General features: G+C 43.3%; 1 protein-coding gene across 1 annotated transcript in view; it reads left to right on the top strand.

Moving 5' to 3' along the window:
* Positions 1–5,422: 5,422 nt before the first annotated feature.
* The window catches only part of garem (GRB2 associated, regulator of MAPK1), a 93,727-nt gene continuing 80,362 nt past the window's right edge, over positions 5,423–18,787 (top strand). Inside the window, exons 1-2 of the mRNA XM_080194272.1 lie at positions 5,423–5,753; positions 18,063–18,203. Of these exons, the coding sequence (XP_080050398.1) occupies positions 5,645–5,753; positions 18,063–18,203 (250 nt within the window). The 5' untranslated portion in view covers positions 5,423–5,644. The remainder of the gene's footprint in view (positions 5,754–18,062; positions 18,204–18,787) is intronic.

Below are 18,787 nucleotides of genomic sequence, written 5' to 3' on the forward strand. Positions count from 1 at the left end.
CAATGAGGGCCCTATTTTACCATTTTCATTCTAAGTGCTGAATCTTGGCGTAATTCAGATCAGACTTGGAAATCTGCTTTCAGGTGCCCCCATACACACTCAGCCTGAAAAAAAATTGCAGGTCTGAATTGTGATGTGGGCAGGGCTTAGCGCACCTGAAACAATCAGAGCTCTGAATTGTGCATGTGCAGTTAGAAAAAAAAATTGAAAATCGCGCTGTTGTCACATTGCTCCTGGGCCACAAAAAGCGGATAAAGTGGCCCAGGAGCAGTGGCCCCACAGACATCACCTCCACCCCTACAACCTAACTGTCCCCCTTATCCATCCATTCCCCCACTGCCCAGAGCAATCGCAACCCTCTGCCCCCTTATCCCCCCACCGATTGCCTGCAGAGTGGCACGGGTCCCCCCCGCCCCCACCACCAGGGATATATCTGACCTGCCTCCACCTCCCTCCCCTCTACCAGACAACAATTGGGCATCCCTCCTCACCATCCCCCCTGAGAAAGTTCAGGCCTTCCTCCTCCTCCCACCAGCCCCCCCCACCCCACCTCAACTAGACAACAATCTGCCCTTCTCCTTAGCAACTCCCCCCCCACAACAGTTAAAGATCTGGTGATAAAGTCAGGCGTGAGGCCATAAACGCGATTCACGTCCGCATCCGCACAGATGCCCACTTTACCGAGGCCTGAAAATGGCCACAATCCGATTTGCGCCTGAAACGGGCGCAAATCGGATCACAGCCATTTGCATGAATTTAAATTGAATTAATAAACTGTCCAACTTCATCAGCATTTCTCTCTTTACTATTGTGTTCGCGCGTCCAGATTCGGTACAAAGCAGACATCCCTCCTCCTTCCCTCCCCCCACCAGAAAATGATCGGGCCTCCCTTCTCCTGCCCTCCCCCTTCATCAGAGAATGATCTGGCCTGCCTCCCTATCCCCCTCCCCACAGATCTGAGTCAGAGAGCTGCCGGGAGCTCTGAACTTACCTCTTCAGAAGCTCAAACACCCGAAACAGATCTTTGTTGAGTAGGTCTGTTTTGTGTCGAATCTGGACATGCAAATGTGATAGTTAAGGGGAAAGTGCTGATGGAGTTGGGTAGGCAGTTTATTAATTCAATTTAAATGCATGCAAATGCATTTAAATTGCCATTGCGCCAATTTCAGGCATGAATCGAATTGCGGCCATTTTCGGGCCTCAGTAAAGTGGGCATCTGCATGGATCATGTTAACGGCCGCATGCCCGACCTTATCACATTTTCATGCTCAAAAACAGGTGTGATGTAATGGTAAAATCAGACCCTGAGAGTTATTTAGCAAATGTTGTCCAATCGTGGAGCTACATCCAATGTTGGACATTGTGTTTTGAGTTTTGTAAACATAGGCTCTTTGAATACAGCCTGTACCTTGTTCATTGCAAACGAAAGGAGGGACATACTGTTTAACATGTCCTACTAGTTTTTAGGACATTTCTCACTGGCACTGAAATTCATATAGCACAATGCTTATATTAATGCACAGGGTCCTGTCTTTTGCACACAGAAGGAATATGTTTACACATTGCAACTGTTTTCAGCTATTTGCTGGTTCATTCTTCAGGCCTTGACCAATCAGAGTCAAGTTGCCTGGTTTAAATTTCAAACAATGTTTGTCAATTAACTGTCAGTCACCATGGCAATGCCTCCACCAATCAAAGTCCACTGACCAACCTATCAGCACTCTCTTCTTATACAGTATAAATTTTTACCAAGAATGGATATATTGACAAATATTGTAAAAGCATTTTCCATCTTGTAGTTGGAAAGATAGTTGTTCATTTTCAAATTTGGCACATGTATGGCAGGTCCAGTTCAGTTTCTGGTCAATTGTTTTCCCCAGGATATTGATTGCGGGAGATTAAGTGATGGTAATGCTAATAAATGTCAAAGGGTGATGATTAGGTTCTCTCTTGTTGGAGACAGTCATTGCCTGGTGTCATGGATCTGTCCAGCAGCAGGTAAAGACATGCCTAGTGATCACAACAGCCAGCATCCAAATGGATGATGGGATGTGACCTTTCCCAGTAACAAGATTAGCAGACTGAATTAAGTGTAAATATCTATCATTGGGAAACAGCTCACCTAGACAACTAAGAGATCAGTGGAGGTATACCAATGTTAATTTCAAGAGTCACGGAATGTGAGAGCTGCATTCAGCCCAGATACACAAAGTGGGATATCACCGACAAACCAGGGTATATTTGACAGCACCTACAGAAGCAGACAGGTACTTAACATCTTATGGCCGAGAGGCTCACTTATCATCTAACAACCAAGAAGGCATTCTAACATCCAAGAGCCGGAGAGGCCAGTTTTATAGCTCAGAATCTGAGAGGCCATTTTAACATCGAAGCAGCTGTAGAGTCAAGATAGAGCAGTAACCTTTGCAAAGGAAGTTTAAATATCTTTGTTGGACCAGGAAAAGACGTTTTCCAGGCTTGATTGACCACTTTGTATTTTGTGGTAACTGTAAACTTGATTGACTGATAGATTTAATTTGGTGTTGTTTGGGAACAGGAAAGTCTTAAGGGATTCAGGGATCTCAGAAATGTATGTTGTGGAACAAGGGGTAATTTTTATATAAACTGTGTATATTTAGTATTTCATGTAATTTAGTTGTCTTAGAATGTTATAGTCCTTGTGGTATGTATTTGTCTTTTCTTTAGTTTAATAAATAGTCTTTATTAATTGTTGTATCATGACTGAGCTGGTTATTCTCACTGGGGTGGGGGGTTTCACCTGACTCCTCATGCCATTCCAAAATAAAACTATTCACCACCGCGAACTGATGTTTCAAGTTGAGCCGCCCTTGCAGATAACATCCATGTGGTTCATGAAATTGGCACTTTTTGTGGCATAAATACTATTTGCCATTTTCAGCCCAAACCAAGTCTTGCTGCATTTGAAGGTGTGCTGCTTTAGTAGCTGAAGCGTTGTAAATGGTGCTGAACATTGTGATCAGCGAAAATCCCCATTCCTGACCTTGGGAGCAAGTTTTCCCATTCGGACTCACTAATTTTTTGGCAGGTCGGGCTGGGAGATGTGTGTGCGCACCAATTCGTGGAATTCATGCATGCGTTCTCAACGCATGCACATCTACCACTGCCGGATTTCTGGCATGGCCAGGACCACACAAGAAACACCAGGTAAGTCGGTTTAATCTATTTTTAATGTGATTTACATTTGATTATCGGGCTGGGGACTGAATTCTCCCACCCGCCAGTACAAATACACTCCAGCGGGGTTTAAAGTAGCTCCCCATTTTCAGGGAATTAGTGGGAGACACCCTAGGAGCACCTTTGCACTTCCCACGGAGCATGGGACAGTGCCAAGGGGGCTGGGCTAGGGGCATGGTCAGCTGTGGGTGGGGGCAGAGGGCGATCATTGGGGAGTCCTGCTGCCACTCTGCAGACAGGATTGATTGGGGCTGGAGGGAGGCCAGTGATTGGAGTGGGCTGGGGGGTGAGGGGTGGTCTATTGGTGGGGGAGTCTGCCTCCCATGGGGGGTGGGAGTCTGCGGCGGTGGGCGTATTGGGAGGATCGTCACTGCTGGGGTGGGGGGGGGTTGCTGGACGTCAGGGCGCTTTGGGACGGGGGGTGGGGAGGGGTGAAGGGGGAGTTGGTGCTGACCCAGGAATGGTTGTTGGAGCTGCAATTGATTGGTCAGTGATTGGGAAGATGACGGTCCGGGTCTACTGCGCAGGCACAGAGTCGTGAAACTGTCAGACTCCAGCATAACTAGGCCCCGCTCCTTGAGCTTTTAATGATATTCACAATTGTGACCTCTGCATTGCATAGAGTGTGGGAGATTTAAGTCTGAACTCCCACTGAAAAAGCAATCATAACATACATTAGTTTTCCTGCAAATTCAGCACTTAGAATTGTTTTGGGAGAATTGCCCCCAAAGTCTGGGGCAAATCAGAACAAGTCTGATATTTCCAGTGAAAACAAAACAGAACACATAAAAGTTGACTCACAGTCTCCACACTAGATATGGAGAGACTGCTGAAGTGCTGCTGGAATTAAATCCAAACACTTTAAAAAGATTTGCGAACATCAGCAATTATAGAAATTAATTTCGCTGTCAATGTAACTTGCACATAAACACACATGAAGACCTCCATATCAGGGGCTTTTTAGGAAAATCAAAGGGCAAAGAAATGAATTGCAAATTAAGAGTATTAGATTTTAGTTTAGATTTTAATTAAATCCAACAACCTTTAAAATTAACATAAAGGAATTTGGAGAAAGGCGATCAGATAAACATAATTAAAACATTTCAAGAAATGTTGACTATTTGTGAAACCTCAGAAAATACAAAGAAGTTTCAATATTTGTGGAATATATGCATACATATCAGCTTAATTCCTTTTGGTGGGAAAGGAATGAGGTGGGATGTTCAGGAGTGCTTACTTAACAAGAGTACTTAGCTGTCTTTATTTGTGTTTGGCTCAATTGTGAATTCAGTGAGAAAAATCAAGACTGGAAACGTTGATTTTGTTTTCTCGCTACAGATGCTGTCGGACCTGCTGAGATTTCCTAATATTTTCTGTTTTTGTCGTAATTAAATAATTCTTTATATCAGAGGAAAACCCTATGTATGTAAACACAGCAAAATGTCATAAATAACACTGATAAGGAAATTATGATGAGGAATATGAATTAACAGCATTAAAAGTGATGTATTTTATAAAATAAGATGAACATTTCTGGTTACAAAATATTGAGTAGTAATGCCTAATAAAAATGGAAGCGAGCTGGCAACGTTTAAGATTTGGCTGCATCATGGTGGCGCAGTGGTTAGCACTGCTGCCTCATAGCCCTAGGGGCCTGAGTTAAATTCTGGCCTTGGGTGAATGTCTGTGTGGAGTTTGCATGTTCTCCCTGTGTCTGCATGGGTTTCCTCAAGGTTTCCTCCAACACTCCAAAGATGTGTGGGTGTGGCCATGCTAAATTGACCCTTTGTGTTAGAGGAATTAGCCCTGGGGTGACAGCGATAGGGAATGGATGGGATTGTTGTCGTTACAGGCGCGATGGGCTGAACGGCCTCCTGCACTGTAGGGATTCTATAATCTATCACTAAAGCATAGAGATGATGACAGGGATCCTGCAAATGCTGCATATATTTGATTAGATTTAAAGAATAAGGGATTTGGAAAAGCGGGGGGTGTGCTGCTGGGTGGAGACGGATAAGGAATGGGAAGGGAGCGTGAGGGCGAGTGGGTGGAAGCTGGGGAGGGGGTGTGAGTGAGTGAGTGGTGGGGAAAGGGGAGGGGTCTGCAGGGGGTCTGAGGGGGGGAGGAGGAGGAGGAGGGGAATTGGATCGGGCGGAGTCTTTGTTACTGCCCTCACCCCGCCCCCCCCCCCCCCCCACCTCCCCCGTCCTGTCATCTGGAGCGAGTGGGCAGGTCGGCCGCTTCTCGGAGTGAAGCGTGTGAGTCCTGGCATGGCGTTTCGGGAGGCCGGCAGGAAGGGCAGCTCGACAGCAGTGAAAGCAGCCGCAGCCTCAGCCCAGCCCCGGGGAAAAGCTGCGGCTGGGCGCCTCCTGCCTCCTCCTCCTCCTCCTCCGCCGCCGCCTGGCACCGAGCGGCGCTGCCGGGCGCCATGGAGACAGTGAGCGGCGGCAGGCAGATGGAGTGGAGCGGCGTGGCGAGGCCGCTGGACCTGCTGGTCAGCACTTACCGGCTACCGCAGCTCGTCAGGCTGGAGAACGGTGAGAAAGGATCGGGGCCCAGGGCTGGCCTGGGCTGGGCTGGGCTGGGGGGGGGGAGGCGCGTCTATCCCGGGGCGGGGACGGGGACTCGGGTCAGGGAAAGGCCACAATCTCCAAATGTGAATCCACAATAATTAAAACTTTCAGAAATCTCCGGAGTGCGGCTGTGCTGCAGATCGGAGCCCGGAGTCTGGTTGCGCAGTTTTGAAGTCGCTTTAATTGCGAGCAATGAATAGCAACAGCTTCAGATTATATTAACATTAATTTTAGACTGATATCTAAACTTTATAAATTTTACCCGGTGATTAATTACCGGTAAATATGATGATGTGGTAAAGGTGTGGAATCAGAGGAAAGGGGAGATTTTGAATTACTTTTAATTTGGAAAGTAAAGTATGTGGCAATGTTTTTTAAATTCGGCGGAGGGATGGGTTTTATCTTTATTATTGAGTTTGGGTTCAACCTTGGGCAGTGTGTGAGTCCCTGCAAATGTTTTGTCAAAAAATGTATTGTCAAATTACGATAGTTGAATCAAATGCTTTTGTAAACGTTTTCTTTTTAAGTAACTCTAGTTGATCGGATTGAAAGCCTTACCAGGGTGTAACTCATTGGATATTTGGTAACTGGTTAATAAATCAGTGTACTGCAGTCCAAAGGTGCTGGGTGTTGCTCTGCCGGAAAATGGACGTTGTTGCGTATTGCTGTGTAGTTTGTTTTCTCTGTCACATGCCGTGTTGTAGAAGGATCAAGTACAATCCTGTACAGCATCCGTGCCAGTCCCAAATGTGAAATTAGTTAAAATGAATCCTCTGAGGAAACAGTGAGGCCATTGATCAGCTGGAAGTAGACACGAGGCTTTTTTTCTTTGAACCGATCCAAACTCAAGTTTTGACGATTGAAGTGGCAAGGTTTTATATAAAATGCTTTTATATTTAATATTTAAACAGTATGACAGGACACTGCCTGTCACTGTTGTGGTACAGAAAAACTAAAGATTGTCTGTTTCACTTGCTCAAACAGAAGTCCTAATGAGTAATGGCGATATTATTTTGCCGTTCACTCTAAAGTTCATATTCAAGAAGGTCCAAGGTGTTCAAAATTGAATTGCGAACCAAATTCAAAATGATTAAGAGAAACAGTAATGATGAATATGAATTTAACATTTTTAGATCTTGGATTAGGTACTTTATCAAACAGTAATCCTGATCTCAGGTTTTTAATTTGAAACACAGTTTTCTATTACTCTTCAGATTGTTTTGAATACTTTTAGAGTAATGGAAACAAATATTACAGATCATTCACTGCAAAGTTGTACTATTGGCTTTTGAGCATTCTCACTTGAACAAGATGAAGTGGGAAAGGGTATAGTGTGTCCAACTGTTCTTGTGAAAACATTTGAAATGAAAGACTATAAAATGAACTTTATCAAGAAATTGAATTTGAGTAAATAGCTTGAGTTGAAAAGCTTGCATTGGTGCATGCATAAGGGGGAATGTCTGTGCTATAATTTCTATGTAGCCTCTTTTAAGGCCAAGTTAAGGAATTATAATAATATTAGGCCTGAATAGATTTTTCTAAATTCCTTATGACTAAAGTACTTTCAAAACATGAACAATCATCTCATTGGGTATCTACAAATAATCTGTGATTTAACCCCCAAAGGGTCATATTTTTACCATTTATATAGATGATCTGGAGGAGGGAACCGAGTGTAGGGTGTCGAAATTTGCTGATGACACCAAGATTGGGGGAACGGCAAATTGTGCGGAGGGTGTGGAGAGTCTGCAGAAGGATCTAGATAGGCTGGGCGAATGGGCCAGGAAATGGCAAATGGAATTTAATGTTAGCAAGTGTGAGGTGGTCCACTTTGGTAGGAAGAATGGTAGGAAGGACTATTACTTACGGGGCGAAAAACTGCAGCAGGCGACGGTGCAGAGGGACCTCGGGGTCCTTGTGCATGAGTCGCAAAAACCCAGCTTGCAGGTGCAGCAGGTGGTCAGGAAGGCGAATGGGATGCTGGCCTTCATAGCGAGGGGGATTGAATATAAAAGTAGGGAGGTCTTGCTGCAGCTGTATAGGGCATTGGTGAGGCCGCAGCTGGATTACTGTGTGCAGTTTTGGTCGCCGCACCTGCGCAAAGATATTTTGGCCTTGGAGGGAGTGCAGAGGAGGTTTACTAGGCTGATACCGGAGTTGAGGGGGTTGAGCTATGAGGAGAGGCTGAATAAACTGGGCTTGTACTCGTTAGAGTTTAGAAGAATGAGGGGAGATCTCATTGAGACGTATAAGATGATGAATGGGATGGATAGGATAGAGGTGGAGAGACTCTTCCCGCTCAGAAAAGACAGTAGGACTAGGGGGCACAGCCTCAAGATAAAAGGGGGGCGGTTTAGAACGGAGTTGAGGAGGAACTTCTTCACTCAAAGGGTGGTGAATCTCTGGAATTCTCTGCCCGTTGAAGTGGTGGAGGCTGCCTCGCTAAATATTTTTAAGACGCAGGTTGATGGGTTTTTGATAAGAGAGGGGATTGAGGGTTATGGGGAGAAAGCGGGAAAGTGGAACTGAGCAGCGACAGATCAGCCATGATCTTATTGAATGGCGGGGCAGGCTCGAAGGGCTAGATGGCCTACTCCTGCTCCTATTTCTTACGTTCTTATATTGGCAGTGCAGCATGAAACTGAGCTAATTAATTTGATAATTTATTTAATTATTTACCATAGCTAATCCCCCTGACACTAAGGGGCAATTTAACATGGCCAATCAACCTAACCCGCACATCTTTGGACTATGGGAGGAAACTAGAGTACCCGGAGGAAACCCATGCAGACACAGAGAGAATGTGCAAACTCCGCACAGACTAGAATTGAATCTGGGTCCCTGGTGCTGTGAGGCAGCAATGCTAATCACTATGCCACCCTTTAACATGATTTTTAAATGGGTTTCAAGTCCAGCCAGGAGTTTTTTGTTTGTTTTTCTGGTGAAAGTTTTGAAAACTGAGTCAGTGATTTCTGTCACTCTGTTATGGTTTGCATCAGAGCTTGTTTTTTCTAAATAAAGATGAAAAATTATGGGAGTTGTTTCTGTAGTTTTAGATTGAGCAGTAGGAAGCTTGTTTGATGACCTGATTTTAATTGGGGCTGTTTGCATCCTTCATCTTTTCTAATTGAATGGTAATTAATGAAATTGGTTATACTCGTGTTTAATGTACAGAAGTAGTGGTTGTTTGCAATTTCGAATTATAGTTATGACGTGGCAAAACCTCAAGCAACAATTGAGGTTATTACTTTGGAATATTAGTCAAAAGTTATGTAACTGTTAAGATTATGTAGTGTCATATAATGTCAGGTGTATTTGACATAGCATCAGTACGCCAGACCTAGGAAGAGTGTGTATTCAAAACAAACAACTTAACTTCCTGGAATAGCAGGAGTATTTGTGTTCCCATTACAGAAAAAAGGAGAAATGACACAGTTGTTACATCATCTCTAAATGAAAAAAGCATGACCAATCCTACAGTATGGAGATCCTCAAACAATTTTAAACTGTAACCTGGTCAACTTTTGAAGAGCACATGAAGATGCTGTGTAATCTGTTAAATTGGTATTCGCCCTTTGGATCTCCATTGCTTAAAAATTGAGCAAATATTAAGGATAAATCAGTTTAAAAATTATCCATTCCTGACCAATTAACTGTTCATGATTCTGCTTAGAGTTAGCGAATATATTATCCTTGAAGCTTGTCAAACAACCCTGTCAGTTTATATAACTAAAACTGTTCGCTTCGACCTTTTGGCAGCATACATAATTTGCAGTCTATAGTTTAGTGAGTAAGTATTTGAAAGTTAATTGTTGTAGATGAATGATGAACAGCCATTTTGCTTCAGATCATGTTTTCTGGCTAATGCCAGAAAATATAGTTTTGTCTATATTTAAAATGTCAGCTTGATGAATTTGGTCTAGGTCCAAACTCCACTTCTGGATAGGCTATGTTTAATATTTGAAAAATAATAAAGATAAAACAGCTATTAACTTGCTGCCTCTCACCCTTCTGTCTGAGCAGGAGCTCAGCTAAATGTAACTTTTAAAGAAATAAATTCAGTGATCTGCAGATATTAAGATTTGATTTTGTTGTGTGCTTGAAACTAATTTTGTGATCACTGTTGAAATTGCCAGTTTCTTAATGCATTGTCCTTGAAGTAAAGCCCTTGATAAACCCATGCTATAGTTATTTGCAGGGAAGAACACAGAAACCTTTGTGGTTAGGCAGGCAGTTATTAGTTGTGTTGTTTGAACAATTGATGAAAATAGTATTTTACTTGGAATTTTTTCATACTGTTTGGTTGGGTATTTCTGAGAAATATTTGCACAATGCTGAGGTTGACTTAGTTGCTAGTCACCAATTGGTCTAATCATATTTTCTCTGGTCAGTGACGGTGGGATTCAAACCTGGGTGCGCACAGCAGTTCTCAATATGCTACTGTCTCTACTTATGAGATGTGATGTTAAGTGTCACATGAGTTAACTGGCAGATATGCAAAGTTTTTCCGTCATCAGTACACCCTAAGGTATTCCACAGCCAAAATGTGTCGCTTTTATAGTTGGTCACTATTGTCACGTAGAAAAACCTATTAGTTCATTCCATTACTTTTTTGTAAAGACATGAGTAAGGATGTTGGATCTGCAATTATGAAGAATACTACTTATTCTTTGAATCAATCAAATTATGGCAGAAATATTCATGGAATTGGACTAACCATATAAATACTGTGGCTGCCAGAGCAGGCAAATCTTGTGCTGAGTAACTCACTTCCTGACCCCAAAGCTAGTCGAAGGTACATAACAGGAGTGTAGTGGAATATCCTCCAATTGCCTGGATGAGTGCATCTCTAACAACACTCAAGAAGCTCAACAGGACAAAGCAGCCCGCTTGATTGTCACCCCTTCCACAAACATGCAGTCCTCCACCACTAATGAACAGTGGCAGCCATGTGTACCCTCTACAAAATGCACTACAGGAACTCACTAAAGTTCCTTAAGCAGCAACTTCCAAACCCACGGACACTGCCATCTAGAAGGACAAGAGCGGCAGATACGTAGGTTCCCCTCCATGTTATGCACCATACTGATTTGGACATATACCGCTGTCCTTTCACTGTCACTGGATCAAAATCCTAGAATTCCTTCCCTAGCAGTGCTGTGAGTGTACCTACACCACAGGGACTACAGCAGTTCAAGAAGGCAGCTCCTTATCACCTGAAGAGCAATAATATTTTACAAGTATATAAAGAGCAGGAGGCTGGCTAGAGTGAATGTTGGACCCATAGAGGATGAGAGGGGGGATTTAACGGTGGGAAATGAGGAAATGGCTGAGGCTTTAAATAAGTTTTTTGCCTCAGTCTTCATGGAGGAGGACACGAATAGTTTGCCGGATCTTAAAGATAGAAGGATGGTAGGAGTTGAGGGTCTGAATGCGATCACTGTCACTAGAGAGGGTAGTGCTTGATAGACTAATGGGACTTAAGGTTGACAAGTCCCCAGGACCAGATGGAATGCATCCCAGGGTTCTGAAAGAAATGGCAGAGGTGATAGTGGATGCCTTAGTAATTATTTACCAAAATTCGCTGGATTCCGGGGAAGTGCCGGAAGATTGGAAAACGGCTACTGTTACGCCGCTGTTTAAAAAAGGTAGCAGACAAAAGGCAGGGAATTATAGGCCAGTTAGTTTAACGTCTGTAGTTGGAAAAACGCTAGAATCCGTCATCAAAGAAGAAATAGCGAGGCACCTAGAAAAGAATAGTTTGATAGAGCAGACGCAGCACAGATTTGTTAAAGGGAAGTCGTGTTTGACGAATTTATTGGATTTCTATGAGGATGTGACTAGTGCGGTAGACAGAGGGGAACCAGTGGATGTGGTGTTTTTAGATTTCCAAAAGGCGTTTGATAAGGTGCCTCATAAAAGGTTGCTATAGAAGGTTAGGGTGCATGGAGTTGGGGGTAAGGTGTTAGCGTGGATAGAGGATTGGCTGTCTAACAGGAAGCAGAGTTGGTATCAATGGGTGCTATTCTGATTGGCGGTTGGTGACTAGTGGAGTGTCACAGGGATCGGTGCTGGGGCCTCAACTATTTACCATTTATATAGATGATCTGGAGGAGGAGGCTGAGTGTAGGGTGACGAAATTTGCTGATGACATGAAGATGAGCGGAAAAGCAAATTGCGTGGAGGGTGTGGAAAGTCTGCAGAGGGATCTAGATAGGCTAAGCGAGTGGGTGAGGACCTGGCAGATGGAGTATAATGTTGGCAAGTGTGAGGTTATCCACTTTGGCAGAAATAATAGTAGGAGGGATTATTATTTAAAAGGTGAAATGCTGCAGCATGCTATGGTGCAGAGGGACCTGGGGGTCCTTGTGCATGAGTCTCAAAAACCCAGTCTGCAGGTGCAGCAGGTGATCAGGAAGGCGAATGGGATGTTGGCCTTTATAGCAAGGGGGTTAGAGTATAAAAGTAGGGAAGTCTTGCTGCAACTGTACAGGGTACTGGTGAGGCCACAGCTGGAGTACTGTGTGCAGTTTTGGTCGCCACACTTGTGGAAGGATATATTGGCCTTGGAGGGAGTGCAGAGGAGGTTCACTAGGCTGATACTGGAGATGAGGGGGTTGGACTATGAAGAGAGACTAAATAGACTGGGTCTGTACTTGTTGGAGTTTAGAAGGATGAGGGGGGATCTTATAGAACATAAGAGCAGGAGTAGGCCATCTAGCCCTTTGAGCCTGCCCCGCCATTCAATAAGATCATGGCTGATCTGTTGTGGCTCAGTTCCACTTTCCCGCCCCCTCCCCATAACCCTTGATCCCCTCGCTTATCAAAAACTCAGCCCGCGTCTTAAAAATATTTAGCGAGGCAGCCTCCACCACTTCAACGGGCAGAGGATTCCAGAGATTCACCACGCTTTGAGTGAAGAAGTTCCTCCTCAACTCCGTTCTAAACCCCCCCCCCCCTTTATCTTGAGGCTGTGCCCCCTAGTCCTACTGTCCTTTCTGAGCGGGAAGAGTCTCTCCACCTCTATCCTATCCATCCCATTCATCATCTTATATGTCTCAATGAGATCTCCCCTCAATCTTCTAAACTCTAACGAGTACAAGCCTAGTTTATTCAGCCTCTCCTCATAGCTCAACCCCCTCAACTCCGGCATCAGCCTAGTAAACCTCCTCTGCACTCCCTCCAAGGCCAAAATATCCTTGCGCAAATGTGGCGACCAAAACTGCACACAGTACTCCAGCTGCGGCCTCACCAGTGCCCTATACAGCTGCAGCAAGACCTCCCTACTTTTATATTCAATCCCCCTCGCTATGAAGGCCAGCATCCCATTTGCCTTCCTGACCACCTGCTGCACCTGCAGGCTGGGTTTTTGCGACTCATGCACAAGGACCCCAAGGTCCCTCTGCACCGTCGCCTGCTGTAGTTTTTCACCCTGTAAGTAATAGTCCTTCCTACCATTATTATAAACGTATAAGATAATGAAGGGGATGGATAGGGTAGAGGTAGAGAGATTCTTCCCGCTTAGAAAGGATAGCAGGACTCGAGGGCACAGTCTCAAGATAAGGTGGGGGCAGTTTAGAACAGAGTTGAGGAGGAACTTCTTCACTCAAAGGTTGGTGAATCTCTGGAATTCTCTGCCCGTTGAAGTGGTGGAGGCTACCTCGCTAAATATATTTAAGTCATGGGTAGATAGGTTTTTGACAGGCAAGGGAATTAAGGGTTATGGGGAGAGAGCGGGAAAGTGGAACTGATCCACTGCATATCAGCCATGATCTTATTGAATGGCGGGACAGGCTCAAAGGGCTCAATGGCCTACTCCTGCTCCTATTTCTTATGTTCTTAATAAATGCTGGCCTAGCCAGTGGCAAGCACATCCCATGAATGAATTAAAAAATGCATATTAGAGTCCTCTGTGAGCCTGAATTCTACACATTGAGCAAATTATCTCTGCTGTTAACTGTGTTATGGAATGTATAATATGTTTTGCAAATTGAATTGTACTTGGGAACAAGAGTAGAATATTAAGCCTGTTGAGCCCCTTCTGCCATTTAATCAGATCATGGCTAGTTTATATTTTGGCTCTATTTACTGATCCTTAATACGTTGTCCTTAATGCCCTTTCTACTAATCTGTCAATCCTGGTTTTGAAAATCGCACTTCAGCAATCAGCCACCACCTCTAGGGGAAGGCTTTCAGATTTCTACTACGCTTTGAGTGATCAGGTGCTGTTCAGTCCTGAATACCCTCCCTGTAGTCCCTTGTTCTGGGATCCTCCACCACTGAAAATTACATTAAAATACAAATGAGAAACAGGCCACTTAGCTATTTGTGCCTGATTTGCTTTCAATAAGATCATGGCTGATCTGGTTTTAAACTCAACTCTACATTTCTGCCTATCCTGATGATATTTCATCCCCTTGCTTATCAAGAATCTACCTGTCTCCGCTTTAAAAATATTCAAAACTCCATTACCTTTGGAGGAAGAAAGTTCTAAAGATTCTCAATCCTTTTAGGGAGAATTTCTCCTGGTCTCTATCTTAAACGGATGACCCTTTGTTTTAGTTCTAGATTCTCTCACAAGAAAATATCCTTTCCGCGTCCACCCTGTCAAGCCTCCTCATGATCTCTCGAGTTTCTATATCTACTGTCTAATCCTTTTTATCATTTAGATCACCTCTCAATTGTCTCAATTCAAGGGAAAGTTTTAGTTCTAAAATAAAAGCAAAACACTGTGATTGTTGGAAATTGGAATAAAATCACCATGTGCCTGAAATACTTAGCTGATCCAGTTGCATCTGTGGCGAGAGAAACAGAGCTAACATTTTGAGTTGCCTATGACTCTCCAGAATTAGAGGAAGGTAGAAATGGGTTTTATGCAGTTGAAAGGAAGAAAGTCGTGTAAGAAAGAAAAGGAAGAAATGGGACAGTAGACGGGAGAAATTTAATGCTTTTTTTTTCCATGGAATGTGGATACTGGCAAGGTCAGCTTTTGGTGTCCGCCCCTAATCGTCCCTGAACTGAGTGGCTTGCTAGGTCACTTCAGAGGGTAATTAGCCTGTGGGTCTGGAGTTGCATGTAAGCCAGACCGGGTAAAGATGGCAGAGTTCCTTCTCTAAAGGTCATTCGTGATCCAGGTAGGTTTTTATGATTGGTGATAGTTTCTTGGTCACCATTACTGACACTGACTTTAAATTCCAAATTTATTAATTGAATTCAAATTCTACCAGTTGCAATGGTGGGATTTGAACCCAAATTCCCAGAGCGTTAACCCGGGTCCCTCAATTATTCGTGCCACAACTTTACTATTATGCCCCGGCTCCCCATAATGTCATGGAACAAACAACAAAGGAAGTAGTAACGGTTGAAGCAAAGAAACAATACATTTGTCCATACTAAGTCTGAATGATAGAACAATAGACAGTTGCGTATGAAGATTTCAGCAGTTCTGTACAGTACACATCTAGATAGGAAGTGTAGAGATTATGATAGTAATTACACTGGCAGACTTGCATATTTATAAACTGTATTTTGCTTTTGAGAAATATCCTTCAGTCAGGTTAGAATTGACAACTCTTTAGCTGATGTTCCTGCAGTTCCAGTCTGATGTCTATCCCTGGGCAGAATGGGGATTCAGATGCAAATCTGGAATTCTTAAAGCCATCACTTCTTTATAATAGAGAAACTGAAATGACTGTAATCTGTATTGTTAAAATTAATGATTTTTAAACTCCTATAATTTGAATAGTCTAAGTGTTAAATATAAAATAGTCACAAATAAATCTAATTGGACATTTTTGGTTAACGAAATTTCTTCGGTGTGTGGTGGAATGTGGAGCAATGAATAGCTCGGGGAAATAGTGAAACTGTATTTAAAGAACAGCTAAGTAAGTAAAAGGGGGTTAAAGGAACTATCGATTACGAGGGAAGAAGTGTTAGGGCTTTTAGGTAGCATTAAAACTGATAAATCTCCGGGGCCCAATGGCATTTATCCTAGGCTGCTTAGGGAGGTGAGAGATGAGATTGCTGGGCCTCTGACGCAAATCTTTGTCTCTTCTTTGGACACGTGAGGTCCCAGAGGACTGGAGGATAGCGAACGTGGTACTATTGTTTAAAAAGGGTAGGAAGGATAACCCGGGTAACTATAGGCCGATGAGTTTGACGTCAGTGGTAGGTAAGTTGATGGAGAGGATTCTTAGGGACAGGACGTATGAGCACTTAGAGCGTTGCGATCTGATTAAGGATACGCAGCATGGCTTTGTAAAGGGGAAGTCTTGCCTTACGAATATGGTAGAATTTTTTGAGGAGGTGACAAAAACGGTCAACGAAGGACGAGCCGTTGATATCGTCTGTATGGATCTCAGTAAGGCGTTTGACAAAGTCCCTCATGGTAAGTTGGTAGAAAAGATTAAGGCTCATGGGACACGAGGCCAGGTATCTAGATAGGTTGAGAACTGGCTTGCTGAGAGGAGACAGAGTAGTAGTGGAGGGGTCCTTTTCTAGCTGGAGGTCTGTCACTAGTGGTGTGCCGCTGGGCTCAGTGCTGGGACCTCTTTTTGTAGTGTATATATAAATGACTTGGAAGAGGGAGTAAGTGGTGTGATCAACAAATTAGCTGATGACACCAAGATGGCTGGATCGGCAGGCAGTGAGGAGCAGTGTCTGGCAATACAACGGGATATTGATGGGCTGGTATATTGGGCAGATATATGGCAAATGGAGTTTAATCCAGATAAATGTGAGGAGATGCATTTTGGCCGGAATAATGTAGGGGGGAGTTATATGATAAAAGGTAAGCCCATAAAGAGTATAGAAATGCAGCAAGACCTGGGGGTGCAAGTGCACAAGTCTTTGAAGGTGGCAGTACAAGTGGAGAAGGTTATGAAGAAAGTCTATGGTATGTTAGCCTTTATAGGAAGGAGTATAGAATGTAAGAGCTGGAGTCTAATGTTGCAGTTGTATAGAACGTTGGTTAGGCCGCATTTAGAGTACTGCGTCCAGTTCTGGTTGCCTTACTACCGGAAGGATGTGGAGACTCTGGAGAGAGTGCAGAGGAGGTTTACCAGGATGTTGCCTGGTATGGAAGGACTGGGTTATGAGGAAAGATTGAGCAAATTGGGGCTGTTTTCCCTTGAAAGATGGTGACTGAGGGGGGATCTAATAGAGGTATATAACATTATGAAGGGTATAGATAAACAGAGGTAAGCTATTTCCTATGTTAGAGACACACAGTACGAGGGGCCATGGACTTAAGGTGAGGGGGGAGAGGTATAACACAGATATTAGAGGGAGGTTTTTCACACAGGGTAGTGGGGGTATGGAATGCTCTGCCAAGTAAGGTGGTGGAGGCAAGCATGCTGGAGTTGTTTAAGAGTAACTTAGATAGGCACATGAGTGGATTGGAGATGGGAGGATATAGGAGATTGTTTTAAATAAGGTTCATTAGCATTGGGATATTCCTGGTAATGTAAAAGGATGTGGTATGATAAAAGAGAAAAAACATTATTAATTCACAGGTTTTAAGTTGGTCCGCCTTGTTGTCCAACGAGGGGCATTCGCGCGATGGGTCGTACTTGGGCTGCTCTTGAATGTTTGAGATTGGCCTAGTGCTTCATGTCGTTAGTGTGTGCTTAAACTGGACCAGATGCTGGGAACACGACAGCTCAGTGACTATCACTGTTTGCTGTGCAGACACGTGGATTTGGGCCAGCGTCTGTGGAAATTTGCGCATTCTTCCTGTGCTTGCATGGGTTTTCTCCGGGTGCTCTGGTTTCCTCCCACACCCCAAAGATGTGCTATTAGGCAGATTGGAAGTAATAAATTGTCCCTAAATTAGTTTCCCTCAATGTGGATTGCCATAAAACAATAGATAAGGGTCATGGGTGGAGGGGGGGGACTGGTAATGTTAAAATGGCGGCGCGGGCTCGTTGGGTCAAAGGGTCTGTTTCCCAGGCTGTTTTTGTTCTTTGAACAGGAAGACTATATAGGTAGGGTTAGCTGGTAAGGGATGGCAAGCAGCTGTTGTGGAAGAGAAACAGCATAAATCATTTGGACCAAATGGTCTGTTTCTGAGTCAAATTATTACTGTGTTGTTGCTTGATTCAAATTATTGGGTAGTTTTATTTTAAGCATGAATCACTTTGAATTTTCACAAGTCAATAGGATGTGCAAAACAAACTGAAATGGATGATTGTCATTGAAGTATCTTGCAGACTGTAAACAAACTAGTAATTTTATCTTCTCTCTTCACTAATTAAGATTATATTTTCTTTGCAGGGGAAACTGTGGAAGGGATTCGTGAAAATGATTTGGTTTTGCTTCATTCCTGTCGACAATGGACAACTATCACTGCTCACAGCTTGGAAGAGGGTCACTATGTGATAGGTCCAAAAATCGAGATTCCTGTTCATTATGGAGGTAAGACTCAAAGAATCATATTGCTTCTACCAAAAAAGCAAATCTGTTGGCATAATTCATAAGAAAAATGAACAGGAGTTGTTGACATTGTTTGACCATGAATGTTTCTTTATATGAGCAAAATCTATTACAAGACTTATTGCTGCACAACTGTGTGGGCTGACAGAATCTTGCTGGAAAAGGACATTTTCCATTGATTTAGCTGTAATAGCTTTTTGGAAAGAAAAGTTCCATATATCCTTGAAGACGCAGTTGACTTTTTTTAAAAAAGTGACTGTTTTGATGCTATTCTGATCAGATATGTAGGCTATATTACATTAACATCCAGAAAGTGTAATTTTTTTAGGGAGTGAACTTCTATTTTGAATTTGAAGGCTGATATAATCCTGCACGAAGCATTAAGTATGCTGACACAGAGGATACTCAAAGATGCTTTGTGTGTGTAACATGGACAGAATAGCTTATTGTCATTCTTCCTTTCATTTTAAAAGAAAATTGCAGTCAGCATAATCCTGATATATTATCAGAGCCACTAACTTGCATGTAGGCAGATTAAGCATACTGTAGTTATACTTCTATGTTTA

This window comes from Carcharhinus amblyrhynchos, chromosome 8, assembly GCF_965287045.1.
Source record: "Carcharhinus amblyrhynchos chromosome 8, sCarAmb.v2.hapA, whole genome shotgun sequence".
In the NCBI taxonomy this organism is placed as follows: domain Eukaryota; kingdom Metazoa; phylum Chordata; class Chondrichthyes; order Carcharhiniformes; family Carcharhinidae; genus Carcharhinus; species Carcharhinus amblyrhynchos.